At 52.0% G+C, this 13,222-nt stretch overlaps 4 protein-coding genes across 4 annotated transcripts; 1 reads left to right on the top strand and 3 right to left on the bottom strand.

Moving 5' to 3' along the window:
• Nucleotides 1-566: 566 nt before the first annotated feature.
• BBK36DRAFT_1191833 (hypothetical protein) lies at nucleotides 567-3,900 on the top strand (the record flags this gene model as incomplete). The annotated part of the gene is made up of 8 exons (XM_024896739.1): nucleotides 567-694; nucleotides 798-842; nucleotides 906-1,424; nucleotides 1,483-1,824; nucleotides 1,892-2,173; nucleotides 2,306-2,823; nucleotides 2,939-3,408; nucleotides 3,591-3,900. The coding sequence occupies exons 1-8, from the start codon at nucleotides 571-573 to the stop codon at nucleotides 3,898-3,900; spliced, it is 2,610 nt and encodes an 869-aa protein (XP_024752084.1). The 5' UTR covers nucleotides 567-570.
• A 3,838-nt stretch (nucleotides 3,901-7,738) lies between these two features.
• Nucleotides 7,739-8,988, bottom strand: BBK36DRAFT_1191828 (hypothetical protein; the record flags this gene model as incomplete). The annotated part of the gene is made up of 3 exons (XM_024896738.1): nucleotides 7,739-8,211; nucleotides 8,491-8,649; nucleotides 8,736-8,988. The coding sequence occupies 3 exons, from the start codon at nucleotides 8,986-8,988 to the stop codon at nucleotides 7,739-7,741; spliced, it is 885 nt and encodes a 294-aa protein (XP_024752083.1).
• A 315-nt stretch (nucleotides 8,989-9,303) lies between these two features.
• Nucleotides 9,304-9,960, bottom strand: BBK36DRAFT_1112189 (hypothetical protein; the record flags this gene model as incomplete). Its single annotated transcript, XM_024889783.1, has 1 exon — nucleotides 9,304-9,960. One exon carries the CDS (start codon nucleotides 9,958-9,960, stop codon nucleotides 9,304-9,306), a length of 657 nt encoding a protein of 218 aa, XP_024752082.1.
• Nucleotides 9,961-10,772: 812 nt separating this feature from the next.
• Nucleotides 10,773-12,133, bottom strand: BBK36DRAFT_1157010 (cytochrome P450; the record flags this gene model as incomplete). Its single annotated transcript, XM_024893979.1, has 2 exons — nucleotides 10,773-11,622; nucleotides 11,682-12,133. 2 exons carry the CDS (start codon nucleotides 12,131-12,133, stop codon nucleotides 10,773-10,775), a joined length of 1,302 nt encoding a protein of 433 aa, XP_024752081.1.
• Between the last annotated feature and the right edge of the window lie 1,089 nt (nucleotides 12,134-13,222).

Here is a 13,222-nt window from a genome sequence, read left to right as displayed (position 1 = left end):
GTCCTGCGCAACTGCCTGCACTGGACCGGGTTCGAGCCAACTGGAAGGCGACCCCAAAAGTCCGCTCCTGCTGGAACTTTGTGCAACGCCGCCATGCCCCTCTGCTACCATCTATTGCCTCCACTGCCCACCACTGCTAAACTCTGCTATACCTGCAGCACTTCTGCCACTGCCCGACGCCATCGCACGCAGAGGTCCAACTCTGCGAATACACTCAAGTCGACTCCGTGCTCGAAATCGACACTGCGAGTGTAAGTCTGCGGCTCTCGGGCGAACGTCGAATATTCTGCATCCACAAGCCGAGTCTCTGCCTTCCAAGGTCCACGATTCATCTGCCGAACCCGTCCGAATCCGCGCTCCCGGCGAAAACACCACAACACCATACCGAGGCGCCGGGCCGCCGCTTTGGTGATTTTAATGTACACGAACTCCGAGCCGCGACAACCCCGACGCTGAACCGGCGATACTGCCTACCAGTCCTCAATTCGCTATATCGATTACGAGACCTGGACTTACACGGAGCAAACGCTCAACATATTCATCAAAGCACATTAGTTATAACGTCCCACCATGTCCTCGAATGATCCTTCCGTCCGTCGCATTCTGCCTCAGGACGCACAAAGCGCCCAGAATGTGGGAATGAACAGCTACAGCTTTGCGCCTCAGCAATACCCTCAGAGGGAGACTCAGAAAAGTAAGGGACAACCAGCTTCACGATGACATCAGCTATCGAAAGCCTATACCTCGGCCGACAGATCGCAAAGGAGCATCAGCTAACCTGCCACTGTTGCATATAGACTATGTGTTCGTTGATGAGCACAATCGCCACAAGCGGCTCAAAGGTACTATCCGAGCCCTATTCATATAGCTGGCATAACCATCAAGATTGCTAACGATCGTCCTAGTGATGCGAGCCTGCGAAGGCTGTCGCAGACGGAAGATCAAATGCGATGCAGCTACCACTAACACCTGGCCTTGCTCTGCTTGCATTCGCCTCAAGCTTCACTGCGTCCGGCCGAACGGATACGACGGCGCAACTGATTCGACGACGTATGAGACTTTTGTTCCGCCGACCAACCAGTTTCAGCAGATGGCAATGCCTTCCCACCAGCAAGGACAAGCTCCCCTTAAATCCGAAACCGATGTCTATGCGCCGCAGGGCGGTTATCAAGACGGAACTTCAGCTTCTTTCCAGACCATATATGATGCCTCACAGCCTCAACACAGCCTCAACTACACCACGGTTCCCCCGCAAATGTCTCTGGTCGATCAACAGATAGCTCCCCAAGATGCCTTTCCAACGCCGCCCATGCAACAGCCGTCGCAGCAGGGCTCCTCACCAGGCGCCTATTCAGCCGACTCTTATCAGCAACAGGATCTGGCGGACCTTTTGGGTGGCCTCAAGATGAATGAGATTGGAACGGGTATGACTCAATTGCATCATGGATTAGAGATTCCATCTTACTGACTGACTTGTCTCAGCGCCGTATCTGAGGAATAAGGCATCTTTTAGGCGCGAAGAACCCGCCGTGGAAGATGAAGATGAAGAATTCAATCTACCCCCCATCTCGATTGGCGCAGGGCATAGGATTCGTATCCCCCCTGAATTAATGCCAGACGAAGGAACCGCGATTCATTATTTCGATCTTTACTTTACACATGTCCATCCATATGTGCCCGTTCTCGACCGGTCAATGTTTTACCGCCAATGGGCTACCGCAAGAGATTCCATTTCCCCGTTGATTCTAGAAGCTCTGTTCGCCATTGGAGGTCGGCTTGCCGACGAGCCGGCGCAAGGTCAGCAATGGCTGGCGCTGGCTTCAAGTGCGTCTCCCCTTGCTTCATCCATCCTCAGCCTACAACTATATCTTATGTACTAACCAGAGCTTAGGACATGCCGATGCGTTTATGGATGTCCCTCGACTAAGCACTCTTCAGGCGCTGCTGATGATCCTCAAGGCTCGGGAAGCCGCACCGAAACGAGGCTACTACTACCGCTCATGGATGACCGTTGTCCAATGTGTCCAGATGGCCAAAGACCTTTCGCTAGAAGAGCATTACGAGGAGCACCAAGCCGGCCGACATTGCGGATTTAGCCCTGCCGAATGTCAGTTGCGCACACGGATTTGGCAGACAGTCTTTGTTTGCGAAGTCATGGTGGGCACTCCACAAGGTACGAAGAAGCTACACGGGCGATGATGCTATCAACACCCTCTCCAGTTTCCGTAGGAACGGCTTGCTAACTCAGGGCTCAAACTTGTGTGTATAGGTCGCTACAACTTGGCTGTCGATCTCGACTCTGTAGATTTCAACGTGCCAAAGCCCATTCCGGGCGGAGACGATGCCGAATATCACATCTCGCGCAACTTCACCTATTTTGCTCGCAACGTCCGAAACATTGCCAGGATAACCAGCATTTACGTTCGTCTGAAGAAGAAGAAGGACTGGGGACTCGATCCAGAGTTTCAACAAATGGACCACGCCTTCAACTCGTTCCTGGCGGAGCTTCCATCTGATCTTAGCGTCACTTTCCCACCCGACGGTTCGGCGCCGTGGCTGCCTTCGCCGTTCCTCGGCAATCTTCACTCATACTACTATCTGACTCTGATATTGTTCCACCGGCCCCAGTTGTCGTTCTTCGATCCGACAACGCAAGAGGCTCAATGGAAGCATCACATGATGATTTGCTACAATGCCGCCCGTGCTCTCTGCCGACTGCAAGAAGCTGTCCTCAATTCGTTTGGAACCATGGGGCTACAGTGCATGCAGCGCGGCTTCAGTTTCACTGTCTACGCCGGGCTCTCGTGCATTGTGCTTCATCTAGTAAGCCGCGCTCAGTTCCTTTGCCCCCTCTCTACTCTGCGCAAGGGCGTGAAAAAAAGAAATCAAGTGAAATTGCTTTGTGTTGTATTTGACAAGGTCTAACTCTTGAAACTAGGTAGCAATCGTGTCCCCGGATCCCGATCTCCATACCGATGCGCGGCAGTTCTTCACTCGCCACATGAGGATCATGGAAAAAGTGATGGAAGCGTGGCCAATGCCAGAACTACAGAGACAGATCGACGCCGTCAGGGAGGCTTTCTCAGCTGACGTTAGGAAGCCCTTTGCACTGAAGCCATCTTTCCCGTACGGAAGCCCTCATCCATCGCAAAGTGCCAGCCCTCCCGGATTCCGTGGTGTCCAGCGCGCTGGTTCCATGGAGCAGGCACTGGATTCGAGCGGCGGTCAAACAGTCAGTTACCTAAGCCACCCCATATCACCTCCAATCTCCAATGGCCCTCTGGACAGCAAGAGTGACTCCCCATCTGCACAGTCGCTCGTCATGATGCCACAGGCTGTCGGGCCCGGCATCTCACCGAACATGGCTCTACCGGAGCAGCCAGCATGGAACCCGGCAAAGATATTTGAGTAGGTCTCTACCAGCGAAGTTGATGTTTCCTTTTCTTGCTCTTTCTCTTTCCTTTCGTCTTTTCCCTTTTCATCTCCTCCTTTTTCCCTTGGATTATTTTCATAGCATGCCGCCTCCCTCACTCCCTGAATGAATCCTCACAATGTAAATCTGCGGAATGATATACTAACCGGACGACTAGACAATGGAACACCACATTTGGTACGCCCGCCCAATCCGATCCCAATCCCGTGTCTCCGGCCAGTTCGCTCAACATGTCCTCGTCCTCAGGTGCACCCGAGGTCCCTACCATTGATGACGTTCATGCTGTAAACTCCTCGTTGTCGGCGGGCTCACAACACAGCATTCCGCCACATCAATACGCGGCTGCGCCTGTGCCGACTTTTATCACGCCCGCGATGTGGCAGCAGTCTGTAGCCAGTGTTTACGAAGGTGGCCTCAAGCGCTCCTGGGATTATGACGGCACCACGCCGGCAATGAAACGCCGCTAGCGGGCCTTCTCGTCGAGAGAACATGCCTCATGGCCTGGGTTTTCTCTCGATCTTCGATTACATATCGATCTGGTCGTGATCTCTTTTTTTGAGAAATAGCCACCGACGTCTCACGATTGGATGATCCATTTGGCTCATGCACGGTCATGATGCCAGCTGCAGCATTACGATATACGTTGCATATGATACCTCTCCTCCTTGATGGTCCTGTTTTACTCAGCTTCCCTGCATTTTTTTGCGTTTCAGTCTCACCAGTTTTTTCCTCTCTTGTGTATGCTGGATGAAGACGATATTTTTGACTAATTTCTACTTGGGCCTTTGTTATGTATTACCATCTTGTCATGTGTGGTTACTGTGCTCTGCGAATGCGATTTCTTCTACAACTAGGGGGATTTTCCGGCGACGAGGCCTGGACGTGAAAATAAAAGGAAAGATGGAAAGAGAGGGAGAATTTCTAGAGGCGGCGCCCTGGCACAACAAAAACGATATCGATAACCAGTTGACGCCCTGGGGGCTCTCCTGGTAAAGGACGGTAATGAATATATGACGGGCGGTTCCGGTGGCGTTGAGGTTTATTCGCATCTTGCCAGATCTCGGTGCATCATTGGTTCAAGTCGGGGAACTTGGCTGATGGGCAAAATGCGAGAATCCCTTTTGTGGAGGACATGGCACGGTGTTTTACGATGATAATGGATTATGCATTTTCTTTTCTGGTAGATACAAAAAAGGCATGGGCTCCTCTTGGCTATGGTATCATGTACGATAATGCCGGGGCTTCTCAACATTCCTCTGCTCAGTGCATAGTAGGGGATAGCCAAGGTCCGGAGGTTCGGGATTCATGGCATGCTCAAGCTGTCGCGCGCGCGTGTACAGCCTCGTCTAATGTGGAGTTGTTTTGACCTCAGGCGCAGGATTGGGCGAGTGGCGATCAAGGTACGGAGTCATCACATTCTGCTGGTACGAATTAATAAGATACATGTGCTTGTGTCGACAACTTACTTGGCATCTTTGTGTCTGGGGTGCAGTGCCTGGAGCTGAAAGTGGGAATTGCAACGAAATAGAGCCGAACCCAGCCTGGGCCTGCGGGCGAGCGGAGCTTTGAGTATCTGTCCCTTTTGAGAGAGAGAGGACAAGACGTAGATAAAGACAAAAATGAGAGTGTAGTACAGAAAGAAAGGATATGAGATGGTGTGTTTCTTGGGTAAAAACCTGGAGGTGAAGAACTGAAACGTGTTGCAGGATGCGTCGCTGGTAGATTGGGGCGGGTAGTACGGGGGGTCGAGACGGGGGGGAGGTTTCCTGTCGCTTAGAGCCCCGAGCAAAGGTTCTTCTTCTCCATCATGATTCTAACATCCTCGTCAGTCTGTTGCCATGATCGAGCGGGGGGGGGGGGGGGGGGGGGGGGGGGAACGGGTGGTGAAGGTCCCGTGTTTCGGGAGGAGAGAGGGCTCGGAACCGATGGGGCTTTGATGGAGCCGAGGTTTGACGGACGAGAGTGTCGATATACACGATGCTGCTTGTATGGGCGTTGTGAGAGATGTACGGTGTTTGGAGTGAGAGATTGATAAGAGAAAGTGGTCTGGGGGTTTGTGTGAGCGGCGCTAGGAAGGGGGGAGAGCACGAGGCTTTTCTGGGGAACTTGGCCCTCCTACCTTGCGAGGCAACATTTATTTACACGTAGATAGGTTCTTTGTGTATGAGATGTGAGTGATTTGGATGAAGAGAGATTGTATGGAGCAAAGCTTATAGAAGCTCTTTCATCTTGTATGTAGTTTGTTTGGCGGGTTGTTAGCGTTTGGAGACCAGATGTGTGTTTACGAGTATGAGCAGCTTGCACACGGCATCTGGGGTTCTTCTTCTTCATTCCTTTACTACTACTTCTTTTCCTTGCGTATTTCCAGACTGGTTCCGTCCGTCTCTCTATAAGGATTCCAGGCGCATGTAATACCAAAGTAGAAAGCCGCTCCAATGACATTCAGAAGACCAAGAAATAACGTCTTACAGCGAATATTCGTGATTGGCAAAGTAGTGCAGGTGTATGTATGTAATTACCTTGCTCAAGGCCCCATATCCCGGGCTCCGACCCCCCATGTAAGAGCGAGTCTGTACTCCGTACCGAAGAACTTGTATTCATCGCCAGAAACCACTGCAGCACTCCATGCGTAAGGCCAAAAGGTGGAATTTGTGGAGTTGTTGCGGCGAAAGTTGTACGCTTTCAGTCAAGCTGGGCTAATTAGCCTATTGTCTATTGCCTTTTCGTGCCTTCTTTCTCGGCTTCCGTAGGAAACCTTGCTGCAAGGTTCGATCCTAACATGGGAATTTCGAAAAGGGGGGGAGGGTGTGTGTGCCTTGCTGGAGGAGGAGGGGGTGACGAAGAAGTTCATTGGGTCTTTTGATCAATGTGGGATGGATGGAGCTTTACTGGTGGTTGTTAGGCAAGGCAAGCAAGGCAGAGAGAGAGAGAGATAGAGGGTGGTGTGTTACGAATCACAATATGTACAAGGCCAGTTACGTGGTTGGACTACTTGGATATGAGATGTGATGATAGGAGCTTGTGGACATTGGCATGGAACGTTGCTGCAGGCGTTTCTGATTCTGCAGGTCTTTTGTTTTTACTCGTCTGATGCCTGCGTTTTGTCCCCCCCTCCCCTTTTTCTATTCGACTGGCCATATTTCATTTTACTTGCGAGTACTCCATAGAAGTATCTTACAGCTAGTACATGTGACTGTAGTGGTGCTAAGTGTATGTAATGTACGGCATATGCATGCATATGCGTGATATTAGCGGCAAGCAGAAAGGGGAGAGGGGGGAGCCAATAACTTTAGGATGAATGCACTGTTGGCCTAGGTAGGCAAGGTTCGGAAGGGGAAAGGTGGGAGGGAGCAAAAAGTCGAAATGCCGAGGCTTTTTGGGTGGTTGTTGGCTGTTGGGATCGGATCTTAGGAGAAAAAGTTTCGTCGGAGGTAAGAAAAAGAGATAGAAAAAAAAGCATGTGAGAGGGAACAGGGGGGTCGGGAGGTTTTTTTTTGGTGTGGGTGGTGTGATTTGGGGCGAGGCTGTGGTAATGTTTATGTGTGTGTCTCATTTTCTCTCTTTGCTTGTCTCGTTTGTTTACTCTTTTCGGAGGGGAAGAGGGGGGTTGAGGTGAGGGTTCGGTGAGGATGAGGTAGGGGTTGGTCAAGGTGAAGTCAGGTGAGGAATTGTCTTTGGCTTTGGGCGGGGGAGTGACTTATATCGAGAAGCTGTTCAGAGTTCTCCGATCCAGGTATAGAGGATCTTTGATAGATACTTGGCTTGCAGAAGATGAGGATGTGTTTATTGGAACATCGACAGGCCGGTGGGTGCTGATCTGGCCCTTACTACTCAGCGAACTTCTACTCCACTGCGAACCCGCACGCGGATGTACATGGCATCTCTGGAAAGGCTTCTGGAACCCTTCCAACCCGAACCCACGGAGCATTTCATCGACGTGTAGACGGACGCTACTATTACAAGCAACAAGATGCCCCCGTACGCAGCTGCAATGGAGATCGAGCATGCGGCCCGGGTCACATCCCGTCGATGGGGAACGGGCATGTTGCTCGTTTTGTTTCTAGCGTTGGCTTGATGGATTCCTTGTGGATATGGTGGCTGGCGATGGGAAGTGCGTATCTGTATAAGGTATATATAGTAACCGGAACAGATCTCGATAAGTTATAGTCACTCGACGCGGGACTAGGTTTTAGATCTTGCATGACGCGTAGGTCAATACTGGTGGTCAAGACCCTGGGATGGCATTGTTCGGTCCGGTATATGGACGGATCTTGAGTCATACCTCGTCAACGATATCAGAGGTGCCTAAGACGCTTTGGCTGCTGCTGCGGCTGTTGCCCTCTTCTCAATCTTGTCCTTCACGGCATCCCATATCCACGCCTCGGTCAAGTCCCTGATCTTCGTCCCCTTGGCCTTCTTCTTCTTATCCGTCTTCACCTCCTGCACGCCAAACTTGGTCAATGCCCGCAAGTTATACCACTTCCGCGTCTCGTTCTCCGCCATTGCACCCTCGGCATCCCGCACGTAATTGACGATGCCGAACCGTCGTTTTGCCGGACGTAGGTGTCCCAGCTGCATGGTGCTGTAGCGGGGTTTCGCAATGGCGCTCATGGTTGTGAGGGTGAGCTCCGTGGAAGGGGGCAGAGCGCCGTGGATGAAGCGCTCGAGGGCTGGGCGGCTGGTACGAGCGGCTGGGGGGAGGTGGATGTAGATTTGGGTCGTGAAGGGCGACGTTGTGTATGCCACGAAGAAGAGGGGGATGAGTCCGCAGAGGGCGACTAGGCGGGGTTAGCTACGGCTGTCAAAGTCAAGACAGAGAGGGGGCAGAGGGAAGACAAGGAGGAGAATAGGGAAACGGAGAGGCAGATGGATAAGATGATCAGCCGTGATTGCTCAGCTGGTTGTGAGCGATGATAGCCATGGTGACGGTATTGACGACATGTCCCCATCTTCCTCATGAAGAGAGTGAAACCCGTCTCTCACATATCGTCCTTCACGACTTCAGATAAAGCGAGACGATGGCCCCTCAAAAAAAGAAGCGAAAAGAACAAACTCACCTCCCATAATCTCCCACTCCGGCTTCTCAGCCTTGACATACCCCGGGACAACAATAAACGTGAAAAACGCCCCCAGAAACAGCGTCGTCACCTTGACCATGGCCAGAAACGTGATCCGCCCCGTGCCAGCATGGTAGATGAGTAGTCTCTCGGCAATATCTATATGTCGTCTCCATCATTAGCTTTCCGATATGTTCCCTCGAACTCATATAGTGGCCATTTATTGCTGATCCGGCCTCCCTCACCATAGCGTTTCGATCCAGCATTGGCGGCGGCGGCTTTGGCCTGCTGTTTTGCTTGCTCGGCTGCTGAGATATTCGATTTGGAGACGTCGGGCTTCTTGGATGCTTGGGCGTAGCATCGCTGGAGGCATCTGCTCTCGATGTGTCGTGGGTGGCGGATCCGTGTGAGATGCTGCAGATTGATGAGGCGGGGAGACGTTGAGGCGTTGACGAATGTGCTGAAAGGCCTTTGACGACATAATCTTAGAGACAACATGACTGGTTGTGTGCAATCAAAATTGAGATTATATCTCAATTGAACTGATATATGGAGAGTGAGATGAGTTGAGTTGAGTGCTGCTTGATGTTGCTTTGAGATGAAATTGTGAGCCAAAAGGCCGATTTGGGTTGGTCCACACTCGCGATAACGATAGTAGCTGATAGTTGACTGACTGCATGCTCCGCCAAACAGCCATTGAATACGCACTACAGCACTTACACCACGCGAGTGACAGCTTGAAATGATTACATTCAGTACATTGCTCAAGATAAGAGTTTCATCTTTTTCAACAAGCCTTTCCTCCTTGTGCATTTACGCAATGTTCTTGGTGAAAAACTCCTTCCACTGGTCAACAGTCCAGCCCGAGCTCGTGTCTTGAACAACGCCGTCAAAAACAACCGTCGGAGTGACGTGGACGCCCACCAGGCGGTTCATCTTGGTGATCACCTTGAGGTCGTTGGTGACGGCATTGCCAATGTTCAGAGCTCCATCGTCGCCGGCCTTCTCCGGAATCTCCAGCAGCCTGTAGACTTCCTCCTCGCTAACGCCCACCTTTGCAGCCACCTTTGCCAGGCGGCCGTATGTCTGGTTGCGCGTCTCGTTGACGACGCTGACGTCGAAGAAGTCCTTCTGCGCCGCAAACAGCTCGCCGCTGAAGGCCCAGAACTTGTCGGGGGCCAGGCGCAGGACAGCGAGCGCCGCCTCGTGCAGCAGCGTCGACGAGGGGTGCCACGGCTGCACCTGCTGGCGGAAGACGACAGTGAGGTTGTCGGCCCAGACGGGGTTCTCGCGGATGGCCGGGAAGACCTTGGTGGTGAGCGTGTTGAAGATGCGCCCGGAGAAGGGGCAGCAGTAGTCGACGAAGAGCTCAAAGGTGTGAGTCGCGCCAGGCACGGATGAATCTGATAGTGTAGGCCGAGCCGAGGAGAGGACGAGCTTGTGGCCCGCGAACTTGGGAGGGACAGCCATTGTGTCGTTGTTGGTCTCGAAAGGGAATAATTCCGGACTTGCGAAGGTCTGTAGCGATAAAGCCAAGAAAAGTGAAGATGGCAGAATAGTGTATTGGAGAGCTCTGGCAGAGGTGTGAGGGAATCCCTATCAAGTTAAAACTATCGAGGTGCAGATGATGCAATTCAATCGCCGTAAGCAAGAGCTACCCCTCAACCCCTCCATCTCACCTTGCATACCTGCCACTTTCCATATCATTCACCCGATAGCCTTTATTTGTCAATAAGGAAGCTTCAACTCACTGTAGCGGGGCAACAGACAGGAGCTGAGACTATGAGATGCCCCAATGACGTGATACCAGAATTGCATCATTCAGTCTATCCAACCAACAGAACGGAAGCCGCGATCCCTACACCACCAGCACGTTTCCTACCTTATTCTCCTCAGCCTTATTAATCCATTCAAATTTCTTACACAGAGTCAACTTCAACCTCACATCGTCATTTACCAGAGCCAAATACGGTTGATTGCGAAAAGTAAAAAGACTGCCAAAGGCAACTCATTTGTCAGATCGAGCATTGATTCAGATCTAAATAAAAGTATCATCCACCCAAAGGTATCTTACACCATCCCGCGAGGGCTCCAGGCTCTTTCGCGACCTTGATCATAACTGCTTTGCACAGAGTAAAGCCTCCAGAACTCTATGTGAACCAAACAATAGCAAAGGGAAAGAGAAAAGACAAACAACAACAATCTAGCCATCCCAACATGATACATGATGATTCGTCGTTCTCGTTGACGCAACCTTTCTTGCAGCACCTCCCCGACACTCTCTATACTCGCCTGAGTCTCACTGTAATCTCGTTGGAGCATCGCTCAAAGCCAATGCCGAACCCATCTTCAGTCCTTGGCTCTGGATAAGCCTCACCCTCTCTAGGGTTCTCAATATCAAAGTCGCGAAGCAGATTGGCCACGACAAACAGGATAGTCTCGAAGCCAAGCTTCCTTCCGGGGCACAAGTTTCCAGCTACGCCAAAGACTCGCAGCTTTCGAACCATGGAGGCGGAGAGGCTGCCAGAGTTGGTTAGGAACTTTTCGGGAGAGAAGATGTTGGCGTCGGAGCCCCATGTTGCTGCGTCTCTGTTGAACGAAGACATGGCAAGGTAAATGAGATCTCCCGACATGAGATGGATCGGTTGTGAGTTTGGCACCGCAATGTCAAAATCGGCTTTTGCCAGGCGTGGAATCGCCGTCATGTGTAGTCTCAACGTCTCGTACAAGCAGGCTGCCAAGAAGGGGAATGACTCTCGGATGCGGGCAACATCGATGTTGCCTTCTGCGTCGAGATTCTTGGGATCACGCGCTTCCTTGACAACTCTGTCAAATAGATCCGGACGCAACAAGAGATGACGGATCATCCAGACGGCCATGCTGCTTGGTGTAACAAGAAGTCCGAGCGAGGTAAGAAGCTCAACATTGAAGTAGTCTTTGTTGGATTCCCAGTCCGGGTCGGACAGGACGACGGCGTTGATTCGGTGGGCGATTTGGCGGAGCCTGGAATCTCTGTTCTTGAAGTGGAATGACCTCAGCCTGTCAATGATGAAAGCTCGGGCCTTGTGGGCTGCCTGGGCCGTGTATTTCGAGAACGGCCTCAAAAGGGTCATTTGCGAGCCGCTGATTTCCCTATTGCGTTGTTTAGCACGAAGTTGACTTCAAGGGGGAGGTAAGGAGACCGGACTTACATGAATTGGGTCTGAAACTCTTCGTCCACAACCCATGGGCTCTCCGGGCCCCAGAGGGCACTCGCCACCGACGAGCTAGTCAGCTTGAACAGCCAAGGTCCAAGCTCAGTTTCTTGAACATCAGGCTGGCACTGCAGCTTCTGGTTTGCAGTGGCAGATACCTGCGCAAGCAGAGCCCTAACGTTGCTCGCAGAGGAGAATTCGCCAACATGGACGGGACGAGGATCGTATGAGCCAATTGCATTAATCGTTCCATCACTCAAGCCGAACACGCGGCGGCCAATGAGGAACATGACGTTGGCAAGGCTCGTCTCCGAGGTATGCCGGGACAGGGTGCTTTCCATCGAAGGGTCTGTGACGACAACCTTCCTTGGAAAGATATTGATGGAAAGTGTTGGTCTGGCAGAGTTGAGGACGGCATTGTAGATCAGGGAGTAGACTCTGTATCTCATCTGAGACAAAAGCTTGAAGAGACGGACAGAAAGCGGCCGCCTCTCCAGCCTTTTGTGGCCGCGGTATGTATGAACGAGGGGAGCTATGAGAAGCAAGAGCAAAAAGATGTGATAGGGGAACTGGAGAAAACCCCCTTCCCCAGTCACGACGGGCTCGCCCACGGTGGGGTGGGATGAGGAAGAAGGGGTGACGCCCACTTGATGCATCTTGTAAGTGGAACAAACAATATTCAAAGAGTCTTGAGTATAAGTCTGTGTCAGTGTATTGAGATCTGTGCCCAATATTGTCTGATGAGGAGAACTATCATGATGAGAACAGATCGGAGTGGCAAGACAGCTACATATTTATCTACACGACGAGACAGACAACAGCTCGCATAGGCCTGTCCATCCATGACCAAACTAGCAGCAGAGGAGCCCGCCCTGAGGGAAAGAAGCCCAGCCAGTGAGGCTATGGAGACCAGAGAGGCAGCGGGAAAAGCGGCCATGAGGCCACCGTCAGACTCCCTTCTGGGTCGAAATCCTGCCATTGCCCGAGAGCTGAATTGCGCCTCTCCAGACGTTCCGACGGGGTTCCCTCAGGCCGTGCCCCTCCTTTCGGCCATCACTCCTCGCGGAAGACAAGAGATGCCTAACTCGATGACCTCTCTCTCTCTCTTCGTCTTTCTGAGGCGGTCATGGCAGATATGGACCAGGGGGGTGGGAGAGAGGGGGGGCGGTTGCCAAGGCCAGGTGAGGAGGACCCCTGGCGAGACAAAAGATGGAGGGCTATGTAGGTATGTACATTGCTCTTTTACATGTAATACTCGGCAGCTGAAAAAAAAGAGTAAGTGAGTAAGTATCCTTCCCACCCTCCCCAATATTGCCGTGTTGGTGACAATCCGGATGGGCAGGGGAAAGAAGGACGAGCTCAAGGCGAAAGAGGCACCATGTGGCTGGCCTGCAAAGAGCGCATACTTGCAGCCGAGAGGGCACATACATGCAGCGTCTCTGGGGAGGGAGGGGGCGTGTGTGATGCTAGTACTGCTATTCTCCCCTGTCCTTTCCCTGAGTTTCTGTGTGCAGAAAAGAGTACTGTGGGATTGCTCA

The sequence above is a fragment of the Trichoderma citrinoviride genome (assembly GCF_003025115.1).
Source record: "Trichoderma citrinoviride strain TUCIM 6016 unplaced genomic scaffold BBK36scaffold_3, whole genome shotgun sequence".
Classification (NCBI taxonomy): domain Eukaryota; kingdom Fungi; phylum Ascomycota; class Sordariomycetes; order Hypocreales; family Hypocreaceae; genus Trichoderma; species Trichoderma citrinoviride.
Note: the sequence above shows the minus strand (reverse complement) of the source record. Positions and strands in the feature narration are given on the sequence as shown.